The sequence below is a fragment of the Catharus ustulatus genome, chromosome 1 (assembly GCF_009819885.2).
Source record: "Catharus ustulatus isolate bCatUst1 chromosome 1, bCatUst1.pri.v2, whole genome shotgun sequence".
Classification (NCBI taxonomy): domain Eukaryota; kingdom Metazoa; phylum Chordata; class Aves; order Passeriformes; family Turdidae; genus Catharus; species Catharus ustulatus.
In genome coordinates, this window is record NC_046221.1 from 92,857,652 (window position 1) to 92,875,180 (window position 17,529).

At 38.6% G+C, this 17,529-nt stretch overlaps 1 protein-coding gene across 2 annotated transcripts in view; it reads right to left on the minus strand.

Annotated features, from left to right (window-relative positions):
• Window positions 1–5,604: 5,604 nt before the first annotated feature.
• TMEM245 (transmembrane protein 245) overlaps window positions 5,605–17,529 on the minus strand; it is an 84,446-nt gene continuing 72,521 nt past the window's right edge. For both annotated transcript variants that reach the window (XM_033051329.2, XM_033051322.2), the window contains 3 exons: window positions 16,846–17,020; window positions 14,587–14,781; window positions 5,605–12,625 (listed from right to left, as the gene is read on the minus strand). In XM_033051329.2, the coding sequence (XP_032907220.1) occupies window positions 12,580–12,625; window positions 14,587–14,781; window positions 16,846–17,020 (416 nt within the window). In that variant the 3' untranslated portion in view covers window positions 5,605–12,579. The remainder of the gene's footprint in view (window positions 12,626–14,586; window positions 14,782–16,845; window positions 17,021–17,529) is intronic.

The window sequence follows — 17,529 nt, forward strand, 5'->3', positions numbered from 1 at the left end:
CCTCTGGCCATCACATCTCCCACCAACACTTCTCTGTCTGTAAAACACAGTTAAGGGGGGTATTTCCCCTGTAGGCTCATTTTCTACCAGCTGTGTGAGAAAGTTCTCTTCCACACCCTCCAGGAAGCTCCCAGACTGCCTCCTTGCTGCTGTGTTGAGCTTACAGGAGACATCCAGCAGGTTAAAGTATCCCACAAGAACAGGGGCTGGAGATGGTCAAACATCAGCCAGCCACCTATAGAATGATTTGTTTTAATGTAGGATGATTTGTTTTAATCATCATCCAACACCACTAGTTTTCACTCAGTTATTTATCTAAACTGAACCCTGAATGATTTAAGGGGGATGAGCTTTCAAAATATAATCCTCATAAAAGATGTGCAATTCTGAATGCATCACCCTGCATCTGGTTCTATTAATGAGATCAATTTGACAAGTAATCAAGATTTCTCAGAAATAATTTTTACCTGTCATTGCAAATCCTGAGAGTTATCACATTAAACCTTCGAGTAGTTACAATGATTCCTCCTACATCACAGTGTGTTCTAGAAGAAGTATTCCTATTTATTATTTCTATAGTCACTTGCTATTTTATAATTAAGTTTTCATGCATCTTACCAAATTTTATTCTTGATCTTATTTTGCCATGGTGTTTGTCAGGTCTCAGGGGTCCATGAGGTCAACAAAATTCTTCTCAGTCAATGCAAATGGAGCATTCCCTCAGGCAAAAGGGAAATGACTGCCCAGGAAACCCTTTAATCACTTAAATTTAGTAAAATAATTATTTTTCTATTTTATTTTATATTTATTTTCATATGAACATTTCATATGAAGATAGGACTTAGGTGTAGAAAACCAGCTGCTGTATCTAGGAAGAGGCTGGGGTCTGCTCTATGGCCATGGTGAATTTCTTACAGCTGGGAGAACTAATACTCAGAATAATTTTCTTCAAATATTTATTCCTGAGAGATAAGGAGAAGAGCAACGTTTGAAAATGCACAGGCAAATCAGATGTTGTCGTACAGATACTGAGAAAATTCTGGTTAGCTACTTAGTTGCTACCACTGCAAGGTAGTTCACTCTGGCTAGAAAATTAAATATATTGGAAGCTTTTGTCACCATAGGACATACATTTGCTCTCATAAAAGAGCAGAAGTGCATTGAAAGCAAGCTTTTAAATGCTTGTAAACCAGTGGTGATGGTAAGCAGAGAGTTCAAATTAACTGACACTTTCCCAGATAAATACGGCTAGGAAAACATATTGCACTCTATCAATTCACAGTAACTGGCAACACCTCAAAGAGAAATCAAATTTATTTCCTCTTTAATGAAAAAAAATCAGTTTAAATCTTCATGAAGAAATTGACTTTACAGTGTACAGGCAGCTTAAGTTTGTCAGGATGTATCAAAAAATGAGAGCAGAAAAACCATCACTGCAATAGTGCAGCAATGACAGTCTGGCTACACCCACCTACTAACTGTGTTTCATAAAGCAAAGAAATAACTGATTACATGTCAGTCACAGGCCACCAAGAAGCACAAGAAAAGGTTTGGCATTCCCAGAGTGTAAGTTTCTGAATTGCCCTGTCACTGACTCACTTCTTGAAAGCCTCCAGCAAAAGCAGCATTTGACAAAAGCCAGTAGCCTTTGCTCTACCCAGAACAGAATTTGTTTGAAAAACTCTGTGGAAGATTAACTTAAAAAAAAAAAAACAACACAAAACTAAAAAAAAACACAAAAACCAAAGCCACTAAAGAAAACCTGACACTGCTACCTCCTGAAGGGGATATAATAGGTTTTCCATCAGACATCTGAAGAGGACGCTGTGACTTTTACCAGGTTGAATTGAGATGAGCAGAATTGAACTGTCTTGACCAAGAAAAAGTTCCAGCACATCTCAGGGAAAGCTGACCTTTTTAGGACCTTTCTTTGACAGGCATCTAAGCAACCATTTGCTTTGATAAAAATCAGATCCAGATTCCCTTTCTGAAATGCACAGACTGGTTGGTTGGGGGTTTTTTTTGGAAATGTATCACATTTAAGCAAAATCGTATAACAAAAGTCCACACCAAAAGTCCTCCTGCAGCCTCACTTTGTTCTCACTCCAAGACTGATATCCCCATTGTCACAAAAAACCTGCAGCCACCTTTCAACCAGTAAACATAAAATAATTAATTTATCCTCTTACTGTCAATCTATATTATTCAATTGTTTCTATTTTTGGGGCTTGCAGCCAGTATGTGGATACTTAGTGAACTTGTGTCATCTTGACATTTACCATGTAAAGCCTCCAAATCACCAGTCCAGTGCCAAAATCCCTGGCTGGTGGAACTGCTATTTCCCAAGTTTGCCGTCATTAATTTGAGTTCTAAAGCTAATGAGAATAGTTCTTGAAAATACCTCTAGTTTGACACACCTACTTGGATATAAACCCTTGAATAGACATTATATATAATATATGTATTTTATATATATACACTATATATATAAACTAACTATATATAATAGTATATATATAATATCTATATAGTAATTATATATATATTCATCATTACACATCATTGTCTACACTGTCTTAGGGAAGATTAATTATTTAAACTCTGACAGGGCTGTTACTTATGTTGGTAAAATCAAGGTAGAAGAGAATTATATGGAAAAGCTTATTTTCCACAGTGCTTATTGTTAATCTGGTGATCATTAACCTGTTTCTACTATTGGTCACTGATTAATTTCTAACTCTCCATATCAAATGCTCCCAGACTTTCAATCCATAATCCCGGAGAGGGGGCAGCCAATTTAACTCAGCAGTAAAAGGGTGAATGTCCCAAGAAACTGTGGAACTGGTGAAGGGCCTTGAGGGGAAGCTGAATGAGAAGCAGCTGAGGTCACTTGGTCTGCTCAGCCTGGAGGAGACTGAAGGGAGACCTCACTGCAGTTACAAATTCCTCATGAGGGGAAGAGGAGGGGCAGACACTGATCTCTGCTCTGTGACAGGACCCAAGGGAATGGGCTGAAGTTGTGTCAGGGGAGGTTTAGGTTGGATATTAGAAAAAGGTTCTTCACCCAGAGGGTGGCTGGGCACTGGAACAGGCTCCCCAGGGAAACGGTTACAGAACCAAGCCACATAAAGTTCAAGAAGTGTTTGGACACTGATCCCAGGCAAATGTGTGACTCGGGGTGTCCTGCACAGGGGGAGGAGCTGGACTCAATGATCCTGATTCTGACACAGCATATGATATAATTCTATGGTAAGTTCAAACAAGCCAAAATTTACCAAAAGATCCCTTTCCTAAACAAGCTCAATTACATTCACGACCCTGAGAATGAATTTTTTTTAGTTTGGAAAACTGAGAAACACAATGTGCAAAGCCTTCAACCTGACTTCTCTCCAGTTCTCTGAGGAATCCAAGTGTGCAGCCAGCGGCGCTTTAAAAAGGATGTGCTCTGTTAAGTCATGCAAAGCTTCTAAACTAAACTTTTTTCTCTCCTATAAAACAAATGGAGGGCTTAAGTCAGGCCAGCCAAGATTATGTATGATTTTCCCTAAAACTTGTAAGACAACTTCAGCTGAAAGATACTTATCAACAAATTATGAAGGCACCAAAAGTTGTCCAAGTTTTATCACAATGGTCTTCTCTCTGCTGTTTGTCTTGTAAAGCAAAGAAAAGCAGGCATTCTCCCAAGATAATATTGGTTTTATTTTTATTAATAAAAAAGAACAGATTCTGGTAAGAAAGGCAAAATCAGAGCAGAGTCTATTTATCTAAGGCATCAGGATTTGATTCCACCTGTAAATCAAGAATGCAAGTATGTGCACAGCCGTAAGGCCACAAGGGAAAAAAAGGAAGAAAACCCAAGAAAACCACCCACACAGCTGTTGGTACATTCTTAGAACCCAGCCTCCACCTGTGTGTGTACCCTCAGTGTTTAAAACCAAGTTATGCTAAAGGAACAGGTGGAGATTTCTATAGTTATTATAATAACACAAAGAATGGTATAAAAATGGTGGAGGAGTCTAGCATGCCTGACCTGTTTCTTCCTTAAACTATCCTGCATCTGCCAGCTTTACCAGGACACTTGCAAGGGTGAATGCTTCAGGGAACCAGATCCTCAAAGAAGTTGTCAGGGCCCATCACAGCATGGGTAATGGCAGCATTAATACTCTAATTTCAAAGATTACCTCATATAAAACAAAGCCAAAAAAAGGAACTACTTGCAATGATGTGAAACATGACCTTCCTTGTAAAAAATAGTTTGCACAGAGTTAATTTCTGGTTTGACAAAGTAGAAGAAAGCTATGAATTGTTTGATATAAAGTTATGCCAACTGATAGAAACATCCTTCAGTCAAAAGTATGGAAGTTGAATTCTTCTTGCATTTGATATGATTACACACTATAATTCAGTGGCAGCAGGAAATTTTATACACAGCACGAGATACCATCTCAGTGCCTTTTTGAACAGCTTTCAGTTTTCTTTGTTATGATTCACCATGTGTTTGGATGTCAACTAGATGTATTTGAATGTCTAGGATATATTTTTTCTCAAAATGCCAATTGCTATTTTCTAAGTGGTAAAGCCAAAAGACTGCAATCTTTTAAATTGTATCTCTGGTCAAACTGAAAAGCACATTTTTTTCCTTGTTATCTGCCTGATAACTCCTTCATATTCCTTACCCTCCCACTCTCAAAATGTTAATTTACTATACTGGACATGTAACTCCTGAGCTATTTCAAAGAAACAGTTGAGACTGAGTAAATAGGTTGGTGCTACATCACTATAAAGCTTTATCTGAGATGGGTGTTGAACAGAACTCTTTATTTTCTTCAATAAAAACACTATTATGTACACAATAAAACGACTAGAAAGCCCATACAAGAGCTAAGGAGTTCTCACAGAAGTAGATATGTTTTGACTTGCCTGATTGCAGATGCATTTGGTTTGGCTGTAACTTAAAAGGAATTCTGAGCATTTTGGAAAATTTGCCTCAATTAAAAAAAAAATTAAATCATAACTATGTTACTAGTGTCAATTGTTAAACCCCCTCACTGTGCACTAAATAGGTTTGACCCCTTCAGAGAACTTAGCAGGTACCAGCTAAAACTGACTCTCCTGTAAGAAATACTTCAAGGCAACTGCTCCCAGAACAGTGAGAGGGATGGAAACTGGAACATCAGCCATATCTCATTTCAAAAGGTGAGCAGTCATGCACGAAGGATTTGATCACTTTTGCTTTATAGTCAATAGAATGATCTAAAACTCTGCTTAGGCACTAAACAACCATTTCCAGTTCAGAGAGCAGGCCATAATGGAAGCCATCTGAATTACCTACAGGTGCTGAGTGGGAGCTTTTGTAGGGTCTAGACATTGGCTGTGGTACTGCAGGCAGTGAAGCAACTTACCAGGTGCCAGCTGAGCCACAGTTACCCAGGAGGCTTTCCCATAGAAAATGTAAGGAAAAGTGAAGTATGGCTTCTCCCAGTGACATCAGCTACACACAGGGACTGCAGATCCAGCTTTGCCTCCAGCACACTGTTATTTCACAAGATTAACTGCTGCCTTTGTGGCTGATTCCAAAGAGCCCATCATTCAAACAAAATGCAGTTATCTTTATGTTAATGGAATTTTATTTCAAAATATATTAACCATTCTGTGCTTACAAAGGACTGCAGTGTGAATACGATACCAAGTTAAAAGCTTCTTAAACCTGCTACAAAACCCATTTTTATTAGGGTGAGGACTGGTGCATACAATCAAAATTATTTAGTTTAAATACCTCTGCAGTCTACACAAGTAGTTCTCAACCTTAACTTACACATTTTATTGGGCCACAGATGGACATAGGGGTTATATTGTCAGTATTATACATGCAAAACCAGGTACTGTACCAAACCCAATTATGATAACAAGTTTTGAACACAGTTCCATTCTGAAGATGCATCACATGTACAGACAAAATCTGTGTCAACATATAATAGAAGTTATTGCTCCAAATCCCCACAGGGCCTGGTAGGAACACACACTTTAGAGCAACCTGTGCTCTGTAATGCAAAATGTCTGCTGTTAGGTTTGAGTAGGTGTAGCCAGTCTTAGGATAGGATGACAAAAGTGTCTTTGGATTTGGTTTGGTGAAATTTCCCAAGGGGAAAAAAACCCCAACCCTCCCATATCTCCCTGTCTTTTGATCAAAACATCAAATGCTAGCTAGCACATATATATATATATAGTGCATACATAGATATATACACACATATATATATATAGGTAAGCACCTAGCTACTGATGTAAAATATTGGTTTTCAACCGTCCAACCATCACTGAAGCACAGAAAATCCATCTTTAAAGGCAACAATATGAACAAATTGAATGCTTGCTGAATACACTCATGATGACAGGTGGCAAGCTGAAAACACTGATCTACACAGACAGTAAGTTATGAACAACAACTACTACAAAAGTAGTTTTTATTGATACTTGAGAAAGATTCAGGTTTAGGTGAGACTCGCAGGAAGAGTAGCAAACACTGGGAGGTTTTTTCCCAACCTTATGGCCTAGATGCCAGTTCTTAAGCCTAATGAACTTCTGTAGCATGGCTACTTTTAGGCTTTGTGATGTTTCTTACATTTAATCTACATGAATACCATGAAACATTTCCCTGACTTTAGGTCCTCATTGTATCACTGTACATGACACTCTAGTGGGTAAAAAGTGAGGCCAGGAGAAGAAATCAACTTTTTGCTTTAAAAACATCACTCTAAAAATTCTTCATATATATATATAGATGCTAGACTTCTCACTCTGCTTTATCCATCCAGCTACAAGCAAATCTGCCCTGCTTCTCACTCAAACCTGGCACTGGTGTCACCAAATAGTATTTATATTTAAAAAACTATTCTTCAATTCAATGCAATCTGAATTATATTTGTCCATGTCCATCCATATGCAGAACAGATCAAGGATGCACTGACTTCCAATTAGCGGTTCCTTCCTGAATTTGACATAGTATTTCAGTATGGACATTCAAAGAAGGCCTTCAGGTCCTGGAATCAATTCCCAAAAGGGGATGGAAGCAATACTCCCATGTACTAAACCATATTCCAATCAAGACACCAGAGGACATGTGGATGAGTTTAAGAATCTGGGGAACTTAAGATTAATCAGACCTATTAATTTTGGCAGCTTTTTAGAGGATGTATGCAAATACTTCCAGGAACAGGAATCTCTCAGCAGTGCATTACTAGCAGCTTTTCCCTACTTTATATGAACTATGATAAAACAGTGGTAGTCACACTACCAGGATTTGCTTGGCTCTTCCTTTATCTGTATGAAGTAAACATGAATTGTAGAAATTGTTGCTTGTTTTCATTATATACAGGCACTATTTTGTTCTCAGGTATGTCAAAAAAAAAAAAAAAAGACAAAATTTCAGGTAAAGTCTGAATAGGACAGAGACTCCCAATGTTTATATAACACTACATACAAATATATACATTTACAAACCAAATGTAGAATCCCTGAACATGACTTCTAGCATTGTTTCTTGTTTCAAACCACCAAATTAATTTTCCACACTGTTGGTTTTTTTTTTTTTTTTTTGTATTTCCAATTTTATCACTTAAAAGCAATTTTAGAAAATTTTACCATAAAGCATTAAGGTACCTTAGTAAAACTGACAGATAGACAGTACCAGGTTAAAGATCAAGTCTCCCTAATACTTGTTAAGAGTTTTAAGTGATTCTAGCTCTGTACAAATAGGAATAATAACGAAATTGTCAAAGTTGGCTTCAGCAAAAAGTGCAGGAAATAATACTAAGAAGAAACTTTGAAATACAAGTCAATACAGAGTTCATAAAGATTATGCATCCATAGATTTAAGAGATGTCAGCTGGCACTCAATAAAGATTATCTGGCAAATCAATTTTCTCTTGTAAAATTGCAAACTTCAATGTAAGCAACTGCATCTGTAGAAGAATGCTACCTCTGCTATTAAACCTAATGAATGCTACCTCCAATCCCAACATCCTTCACTTCCTACAAAGGAAATCACAGCCATTTCCAGAGAAAGTATCCATGAAGGTGGCACTATCTACAGTGACAAATTTTAAATGGTAAAATATAAACACAACATTTGAATAAAGGCAGCTGTGTAAACACCCACTACCAATGATGCAAAGCTATAGAATCTCAGGAGAATAATGGTATTTTTCCATCCTCAGTGTATCAGGCCCATAGGAAAGGGAACACTGCAGTATTCCTAGTACTAAGGATCCAGCTGCTGCTTTTACTGGAGAACAATTTCACCCAGTTTTGTTTTTTCAGGCTTTCTGAAAAACAATGTTTAACATTGCAGCAATACACCTCTTTCAAAAGTTACACTTATACCCACAAGGATAATACTGGAGACAGCATCCAATTTTCCCTGAACAGTCCTTTTTTCTTATTTTAATTAAACAAATCATGGATTTCCTATTCCAATAATCACTGACAAAATACATATCCAGTACATCTTCCGACCCTGTGTGTTTAAGAGAAGCCACATAGAGCTTGAAATCAGACAAACCTAAGTGTACCACAGCTAACCCGCACACACAGAGAGCACTGGGCATGGAAGATCATATGGGTATCAACTTAACTTCTGAAAAATGTGCATCATGTGTATTATTATAACATTAAACTGTTCTTGTTTAAGCAACCTTTCAAAAGAAGTCATTTCTGCTCCCAACTGGTCACAGTGCACCTGTGCTGAAAGCCACCATATTGTAGTAAGGCTGGCAGAATGAATGTGTGCCAGATTCTTGTCCATTGCAGTTTGCTCCTTCATGGATCCAATTAAGCCAGTATTTACAGTGACCTGAAGCTAACATGCTAGGCTGTGAACTGGCATACAGCTCTGCTACAGTAGTGTTCAGCCAAGGTACAAAAAGGAAAGGCTAACTCAGACCTGAGTGCCAGAAACAATACCAGTCCTTTGGGCACTACACTTAATTGCAACAAGCCTGATTTCCCCAAGGAGAATTATAAAAACCAGCACAGCTGAATTTCACAATACCATTAAGACCACACTCTCTTGCATTACCATGAGCATTTCCTTCTGAACTCTTAAATTATTGAACACCAAATGTTTTAAATACACTTACTAAGTACCTGCTCCTGGAATGACTGGTTACAGTAAAGCTAAAGGCCATCAACTTCTTGCCTACAAGCATTACAGAAAAGATGGTCTCTCCTAAGAAAACTGCACTGCACAGAGTGGTGGGGCTTTTTTGTCTGTTGGTTGGTGATTGTTGTGTGGCATCTTGGAGGGGGAGTGGGTTGATTGGTTTTTTTTGAAAGCCACAATCCATATACTAAAAACTTATCCCATATAACTGTTGGTTTTGTGGTTTTTTAAAAATTTTTGTTTTGGTTTGGTTTTGTTTGTTTGTTTGGGTTTTTTTTGCAGATGAGGCAATATAACCATGAACTGGCACTTTTCAAAGACCAGAAGTCAAAACGACCAGTTTGATTATTTTCACATTAATGTGAGACTAATCTAAACTAAATTGTTTCGTTTCTGAGCCTTTGTAGAAAGACTCAGAAAATAATACATATTGCTAAATACCCAATGACCAGGTTGTCTATTTCTGCTGGTAATTAGACACTTGCTGTACATGGAACCCAAATAATTAATGTACACCCTTTCAAAAGGTGGTATTTTGTGGTTTTGGGGGTTTTTGTGTTATTTTTCTAAACATGGTGAAACACAGTAAATATTTCCCATTCTAAGACAGTGTTATTGGAAGTTTTGTTCCTTATTTTTCTTTTCTTTTTAGCAGTATATGTTACTACACCATTACTGAACCATACAGTTGGTTCCTCAATCAGGTAAAGCCTACAGCAAGAGCTCCTGAAGCTACATTTACTGAGTAAGGATGTACTATGGATGGTTCTTCATGGCAAGTCTGAGCTCAATTTGGAACACAAGGCATCAAAATGAAGCCTCATTTCAAAGGAGGACAAACTAAACAACATTCCATCAGATGTAAATTCTCTACATAAAATGATTTGGAAAAGGAACATTTCAAAACAGCAATGTTATCGTCTCAGGCGATTTTGCTCACTTGCATTACTGAAGTTAACAGTGTCTCAATCATGGCTTTGATCTTCATAGCAGAGACTCTTCTTTGAGCTAAGACAATCAGTTGAAGGGGAAGAAGAAAACTTAAAACCAAACAAAATAATGCTTTTTAATGACTCTTTAAAATTACTAAGTTGAGTACCACAGGAGTATGAAAGATTGTCTCAGAAAATGGGATCACAAATGTGATCAATAAACACGTTTTGACCAGTGAGCAAAGAGGTGCTTTAAATGCTGCCTACAAGAAGCTATAACAAGAACACAACATTTCAGTGCAAAACTGTGAACTAAACAAAAAGTAATGCAAGAAGGAAGTTGCCTAAATATCATGGTGATCTCATTCCAGCTGGTCAGAAAGTTGCAGGAATATTTTAGGAAAGTCTCAGATTTCCCCACATCCTCCACCCTAGCCAGCAACAATTATAAAAATGTTTTTCATTTAAGCCTTTTTGTAAGCCACAAAACCAAGGCGATAAAACAGATACTTGATTCAAGCAATGCAATCTTCTCCAGTTAGGTGAAAGTGATGTGTAGATTTTTAAGGATTTAAAATATTAAATGGGATGTTTCCATATTTTGATAAACCTGAGTCAACATACTAAATTAGGCCTCAAGCACATACCTGCAAGTGTGCACAAACAGTATATTCAACCCCTCACACTTAGAACATACAATATCATCAGTGAAACTGCAGAAGCTTATTTTGAGAATCTGAGGAGCAGATTATTTGTGTCTTCTTAGGCAGCCTGTTTATTGTGAACCTATAGCAGGACTTTCTTCTTTATTCACTACCAGAGTACCTTCAAATCACTTTACATGGCAATGTATTTTTCAAAACAATGTAAAAACACATACAATATCATGGAAAGAACCTTCCAAATCTGTCAGCACTCCCAGAACTCAAGTAAAACAGACATCTCAGTTACACCAAGCTGTTTGCGCACCCATCTTAGATATCCTTATTCCTGGATAAGATCCCTTTGTTTCAAGCATTGAATTACTGTCAGCAAGAAATACAAGGCATGCCTGTATTTTGTACAATTCATTATCAATCAAACTCTGAAATCAATTCAAGTTACTGGAAACTGAAGGGTGGTTCTTTGGTTAAGCAAGTGCATCTGCTACTTTGTACCTAGGGCCTCACTGGATTTGTGGAAAAGCCGTGCAAGTATGAAATATTTACCAAAAAAACCCCACTTCCCATTTACAAAAAGGATCCATTTATAAAGATCCATTGTGTCAAAATGCTTTGACAATCAATACAAAAGGCCTTAAATGTCACCAAAGCTGCAATTTAAGCAAAATTACACATGGAAGAAAAACACTAGAGGATCTGATGCTGTGACCTAGGCAATACATAATTTCAGAAATTTAAGATCTTTGTTTATTAATAAGACATACTTTAATATATTAAGATGTATCCTATATCTCAGTAAGACCTTTGGCCAGATGCTTACAAGGTTAAAAATAACCCCAACAAAACTCAACCAAAGTCCATGCTCTTTCCCCTTTCTTTCTGGTAGTAAAGTATGTTTAAACAGTGAATTGAACTCAACACAGCATCTGGAAACCAACATTAAACAATCCCCATTAAACTTCTTCCAATTACTGGAAGGAGATGCGATCATCCTACATTACTACTGTCTGAAAACACTTAAGGCCTTTGATTAAATTCAGTTGACAAGATGACTCCACTGGGAGGGTGGCTAAACAGCAAAATACTATCAGGTTTTGCTGCAAATGGGGACAAGATTTAAACTACTTAAATAAGTCCTCCTATGTCAGTAAGAGGAAAACCCACATTTAACAGTTTGCATTTCTGTTAGTATCAGGAAGGTATTAAAAATACCAGTCTTCAAAAACATTAAATTTCAGTGCATGTAAGAGAGTAATATTTAAGTGTTATTATGAGTTACAGATGATGGTTGAAGCTTAGAAAGAAACACCTTGAGGAGGAACAAATGATTATACTATACTTTCATTTCACAATGAGTGGTTTGCCCTTCTTTTGCCATCAAATTGCCGAAAAATAAATATTTTGGAATTACAGCTTTCTTTAAAGCTACTACAGTTTAATAAGACAAATAACCCAATAAATAAAAGCCAAGTTAGTAATTTCAGCAGATAAGATAATGACTCCAGTGGATGTACCTGTCCTCTTAACTATTCTTTTGATAAGACAGAAGGCCTTCAAAGTCTTCAACAAGGCAGCTGACTGTGTGATGGTATGCAAAGCCATGGGAAGTAGATAGACATTCTCTCTCGAAGAGGTAAAGTGCATTTTGCATACAAAATAATGTAAGGCCAGCAGATGTTCTGGTGCTTTCTCCTAAAACCTGATCTATGCTTCCCTGTGAGCTGGCCCAGGCACAGCTGGGAACAGACAGAAGGCCATGGTTGTTGTGAATCCAAGACAGAAAAGAGAGATTCCCTCAAGTTGTAGGTGCAGCCCAGCACCTCCATCACTCTGCAGACATTTTCATCTCCTCGGGACTCTCTCTAGGTGACCTGGGAGGTAGGGGGAGGAAAAGAAAAGTGAGAAGTGAGACACAAATCTGCGCAGTGATTACCAAACAATTGTCTCCTATAAAATAGAGGAGAACCAAACACATGTGAAGATTTTTTGTGTACTTGGAAGTTCTATCTGCGCCATACAGGGCAACAGAATGTAACTTTTACAAGCCAGAGACTACAGACAGGTCCAATTAGCTTTTTTTTTTCTCCTAAATTACTCAGATGAAAAAAGCAGTATTCATTGTGAATAAGGCAAATAATTATTTTTGACAAGCAGAGAATCCTCTTCAAGATATATGTATAATGAGCTAACCTATATAGCTTAACAAGACAGTAGAAACATTAAAATAGCTGCTATTGTTAATATTGTCACAATGGGATTTACAATTCTAAGTAGTTATTCAATTACGAGTTTATTCCTAACTGTATTATTATTATCCCATTCCTAACTGCATAGTTTAAAGATACATTTCTGTATTCCATAATTTCATAACTTCAATAATGACATTACTAAGCACCATAATTTAATGGGAAAATGGCATATAATGACATCACATTTTTCAAAATCTAGGTATGTTTATATTTTGCAGTATTGTACATTAAGACATAAAAATGAAGTATTTTGGGGCGGGTCCCTTTTTAAGGGCAATGAACTCTTAGATATCCATGAATAAGTGTTTAAAAATCATGTTCAATCATCTCTTCTCCTAGCACAGCACAACAGCAACATATAAATTATAGGACACAAAGGTATTACCAGTGAATTTTCTGAATGAGCCTTCTGTAAGTGGCTGAGCGACATTAAACAAACACTTCCAGTATACATGTTCCAGTGACTGTTTTATTTAGCCATACTTTTTATTTCTAGAACATGGGACAACTGAATCCTCTTCAAATATACAGTAATTTCACGAATACAAGCCGCACCAATTTGACCAAAATTTTGGTGGAAACCCGGAAGTGCGGCTAATATTCGAGGGCGGCTAATACATGAACAATATTCTAAAAGCTGCCAACACGGAAGTGAGAGCCCGCGGCAGCCCCAAGCCAAGCTGGAGCCCGGCCGGCCCCGGCTGAGGTGGGAAAGCCTGGCAGAGGCGGGGCCAGCAGTGTGGGGGGCGGGCGGCAGAGCCTGAGCCAGCAGGGCGGGGGAGCCCGGGAGAACTGGGGCTAGCAGTGCAGGGGAGCATGGCAGAAGCAGGAAGGCCGGCGGGTGGGGCTGCCTGGCAGCGGGGGAAGCCCAGCAGAATCGGGGCCAGCAGCGTGGGGGAGCCCGGCGGTGCGGGGGCCTGCAGTGCCGGCCAGGGCAAGCAAACGCGGTGGCGGTGCAGACGGGAGGGGGCGGCCGGCGAGCCTGGCGGCGGCGGCTGCCCCGCCGGCAGGGCGAGCAAACACGGCAGCGGGGCGGTGCTGACGGGAGAGGGGGGCCAGCGAGCCCAGCGGCGGTGGCAGCCCTCCGGCCGGGCGAGCAAACGCGGCAGCGAGGCGGTGCTGACGGGAGAGGGGGGCCAGCGAGCCCGGCGGCGGCGGCAGCACCACCCGGCCAGCCCCGCCGAGCCGTGGCGCTGAGCTGGGCCACCCGGCCCCGTCGGCAACCATGAGCGGGCCGAGCCTGCCTGGCCCCGCCCCGAGCCAGTAAACCCCGCTATGCCGCGATCCTGTTACTAATTGGCCAATTTGTGAAAGCTGCGCACGGATTCTCGCTATGAACGAAAGTGCGGCTAATATTCAGGGTGCGGCTTATCTATTGACAAAGACAGCAACATTGTCGAGGCACCGGGGGTGCGGCTTATAATCCGTGCGGCTTGTATTCGTGAAACTACTGTACAATATACAATACTCATGCAGATGTGAGTGCACAGTCTGATATAAAACACATATTCCCTACACCTGTGCACAGGTATACTGCTGTGTGTGAAAACATAATTCATACAAGTAAGACATTTACAGCTCACCGGTAAATCTGTAATGGCCACGTTGCTTGTGATGGAGTGGGCACAGAATTTGTTGGACTCACCAACATGGCACTATATATATTGGAAGCAACCACAAGTATGCAAAGTAGAATTGGTCCTATGATGGCCCCTTCCAGTCCCAGGTAATATGCTCCACCAGCTACTGCAAGGCCTGTCAGGTAAGGGTGACCACCTCTGACACAAGAACAATAAAATTAAATTAAGAAAAACAAACAAAGCATTATCAATTACAAAATATGAATTAACACTTTTATTAAGCTTAGGAAATGACCCAGCTAGCTGTTGCTACCCATATTTACACTATAAACTGCTGCACAAAGGTTCCAAGCTGTGTTCTGTGCTGTATTCCCATAGCACATCAAACACTATTGTAACATGGAATGCTGGTAAGATCCAGAGTGGAGTAGTTACTTTACAGACATCTGCTGAAGAATGTCTGAAGGACTTAATGGCAAACACTTCCATTTTGAGAACGGAAGTGACACAGACTGTTCATGCACTGTGGTCAAGAACTGTTGAAATTTAACACAATTAGCAACACGTACTATGAGGACCCCTGAACAAAACCATTCATTTACATGATGATAGCAACTTGCAGTGCATCTTTCAAAGAACAATTAGCATACAGTCTTTAAAGAAATAGCCATGTCTTCTCATTTTGTTATTAAAAAACCTCTCAAAAAAACCACTGAGTGTTTGTTATCATTAGCTTTTAACATTTTCAGATGAAAAACAAAACCGGATTTTAATGAACATGTTAATATTTACTGGAGAAGTTGGGGCCAGAAAACCTTTTTGATAAGAGTTCTTATCACAGCAAGTAAACCATGCCATTTTTATTTTCTGTGTCTCAAATTCACATTTTGCACGTGTTCAGCTGCAAAATGTGAATCCTACCAACAGCATTTACAGAAAACCCACTTGTTATTCTTCATTCTTTATATCTAAAATAATGACAGCAATATGGAATTGTGGAAAAAAAACTACAGTTGAAACTTGGCATGCAATTCCCCTAAATTCAGAGTGTAATACATAGAAAATACCAGCTAGTCAGTTCAGAGCTTCAGCAGCTCCTGAGGTTTCTACCATGGTCTTGATTTCTACTCAACTCCCAAATTTTAAGTCTTTGCCTTCAATAAAACTGTGTGCAAAACAAGGCCATGAAACATGACCTATTAAATCATACACACCTTAATCACGTCTCACCCAGATCAAACTTAACCTACTGGCAGGTTTTTCCTGAGGGGATAAATGTGGCCTAAAGTTTTATGTTTCTCCAACAACAGACATTATTAATTTCTAAACCTTTAAAAACTTCATTCTTTTCCCAGCATTTGCATCAGTTTAAACATTTCTTTGCCTAGCTTTCTAAATTAAACAACAGATCAGCTGATGAAATAGGACCCCAGTACAAATGTAAGCCATTTAGAATACCCTGCATAACCTAATTATAGCTATTTCAAATAGATTTAATCTAATCTGCAAGACATCATGATGCTTACTGTTCAATTTATTGGAAAGAATACAATTTTCCTCCACTGTCAGAAAATCTATTCCTCTCCCATGTATTTTCTGGGCAGCAAACTAAGTTTGCATCCTCTACAGTCAAAAAAATGTATTCTAGGAAGCAGAAGAATTATTAGCTATTTAAATAGCTACTAGCCTTAAATTTATCCATGACTTATTGTTGGAAAAAAATGTAATTTGATTATACCTCACTTGTTAGCTTTAATTAATTCCAAATAACTAGAGTCACAGTCTATGAAAATTAGCATTAATATTGGGCATATCATTACATACTCTGTGTTCAGTGTAATTATATTTAGTAAACAAAAATACTAATTCCTAACAACACAAAATTTAGCTACTTTATGTCATTATTCTACATTAATTCTATTTTTTGGTCCCTAAACAGCTCATGGTTTTATCTGCTCTGCAGCATCATCTGGCATTACTCAATAATTAGATAAACAGAAAACATGAACTAATTCTAAGAATCCCAACTGAAACAGTTCATTTTGCTGATGCTGAGTTCGCGACCTCTGAAGTGTCAAAGTTCACAGAAAAGAGACTGGGAAAATGAAGGCACTTAGGCCAGTAAAACTGTTTACTATGAGGTTATTCCTGTGCTTGAAGATACTGTTTTGAATGCTTCAGAACAATGAGTTTAATTAAAGGCATCAGTGACTGTCAATCATTTTTACAATGCTAATTTTAAAAAGTGTTCAATGTACTTACCCTGATATATCTGAATAAATTGCTGTATCTACAAAATAGGTTGGCAAGAGGTGAAAAACCAGGAGCAAAAGGGCTTTGCATCCCTGTCCTTGCACAAGCCACAAATCTAGGACTGCAGGGATTGCTGCCCAGTATGTCCCGAGAAATGGCACTGCTCCAAGGATTGCTGCTAACGCTAGAGCACACAGAAGCAGAAGTGAAAAAAAGATCACAGAAACATATTTCACAAATATATTTACAGTTACATTCTGACACTTTTGCCACACCTGTAAGTCCCACTTCCATCAACTGTTATAAATAAAGCATTGAAGAAGTGCCCAATGAGGCTCTTGGTGTTTTACAGCTGTGGTTTAGGAAAAAAAAAAATTACACCTTTCCCCACACAGAAGAGCTTCAGCAACTGACAGTCATAAAGAGTTAAGAGGCATCAGTTTAGAAAAACTTGAAGTTATACCAATCCTGTGCATTTCTTACTATGTAAGAAAGTAAGTCTCACTCTAACTTACTGCATCTCCTGCAATCATCATAATAGTGAGAAAGCAGACAAACATGAGATTTATGACTTCCATATTTCTGTATGCAGATGTGTGCACACAGGTGCATACCCTTCTGCTTAAAACAAAGACCTGTTGTAATCGAAAGCAACACAGTTCTCTTGCCACTATAATTTAATGCACCAGAAAT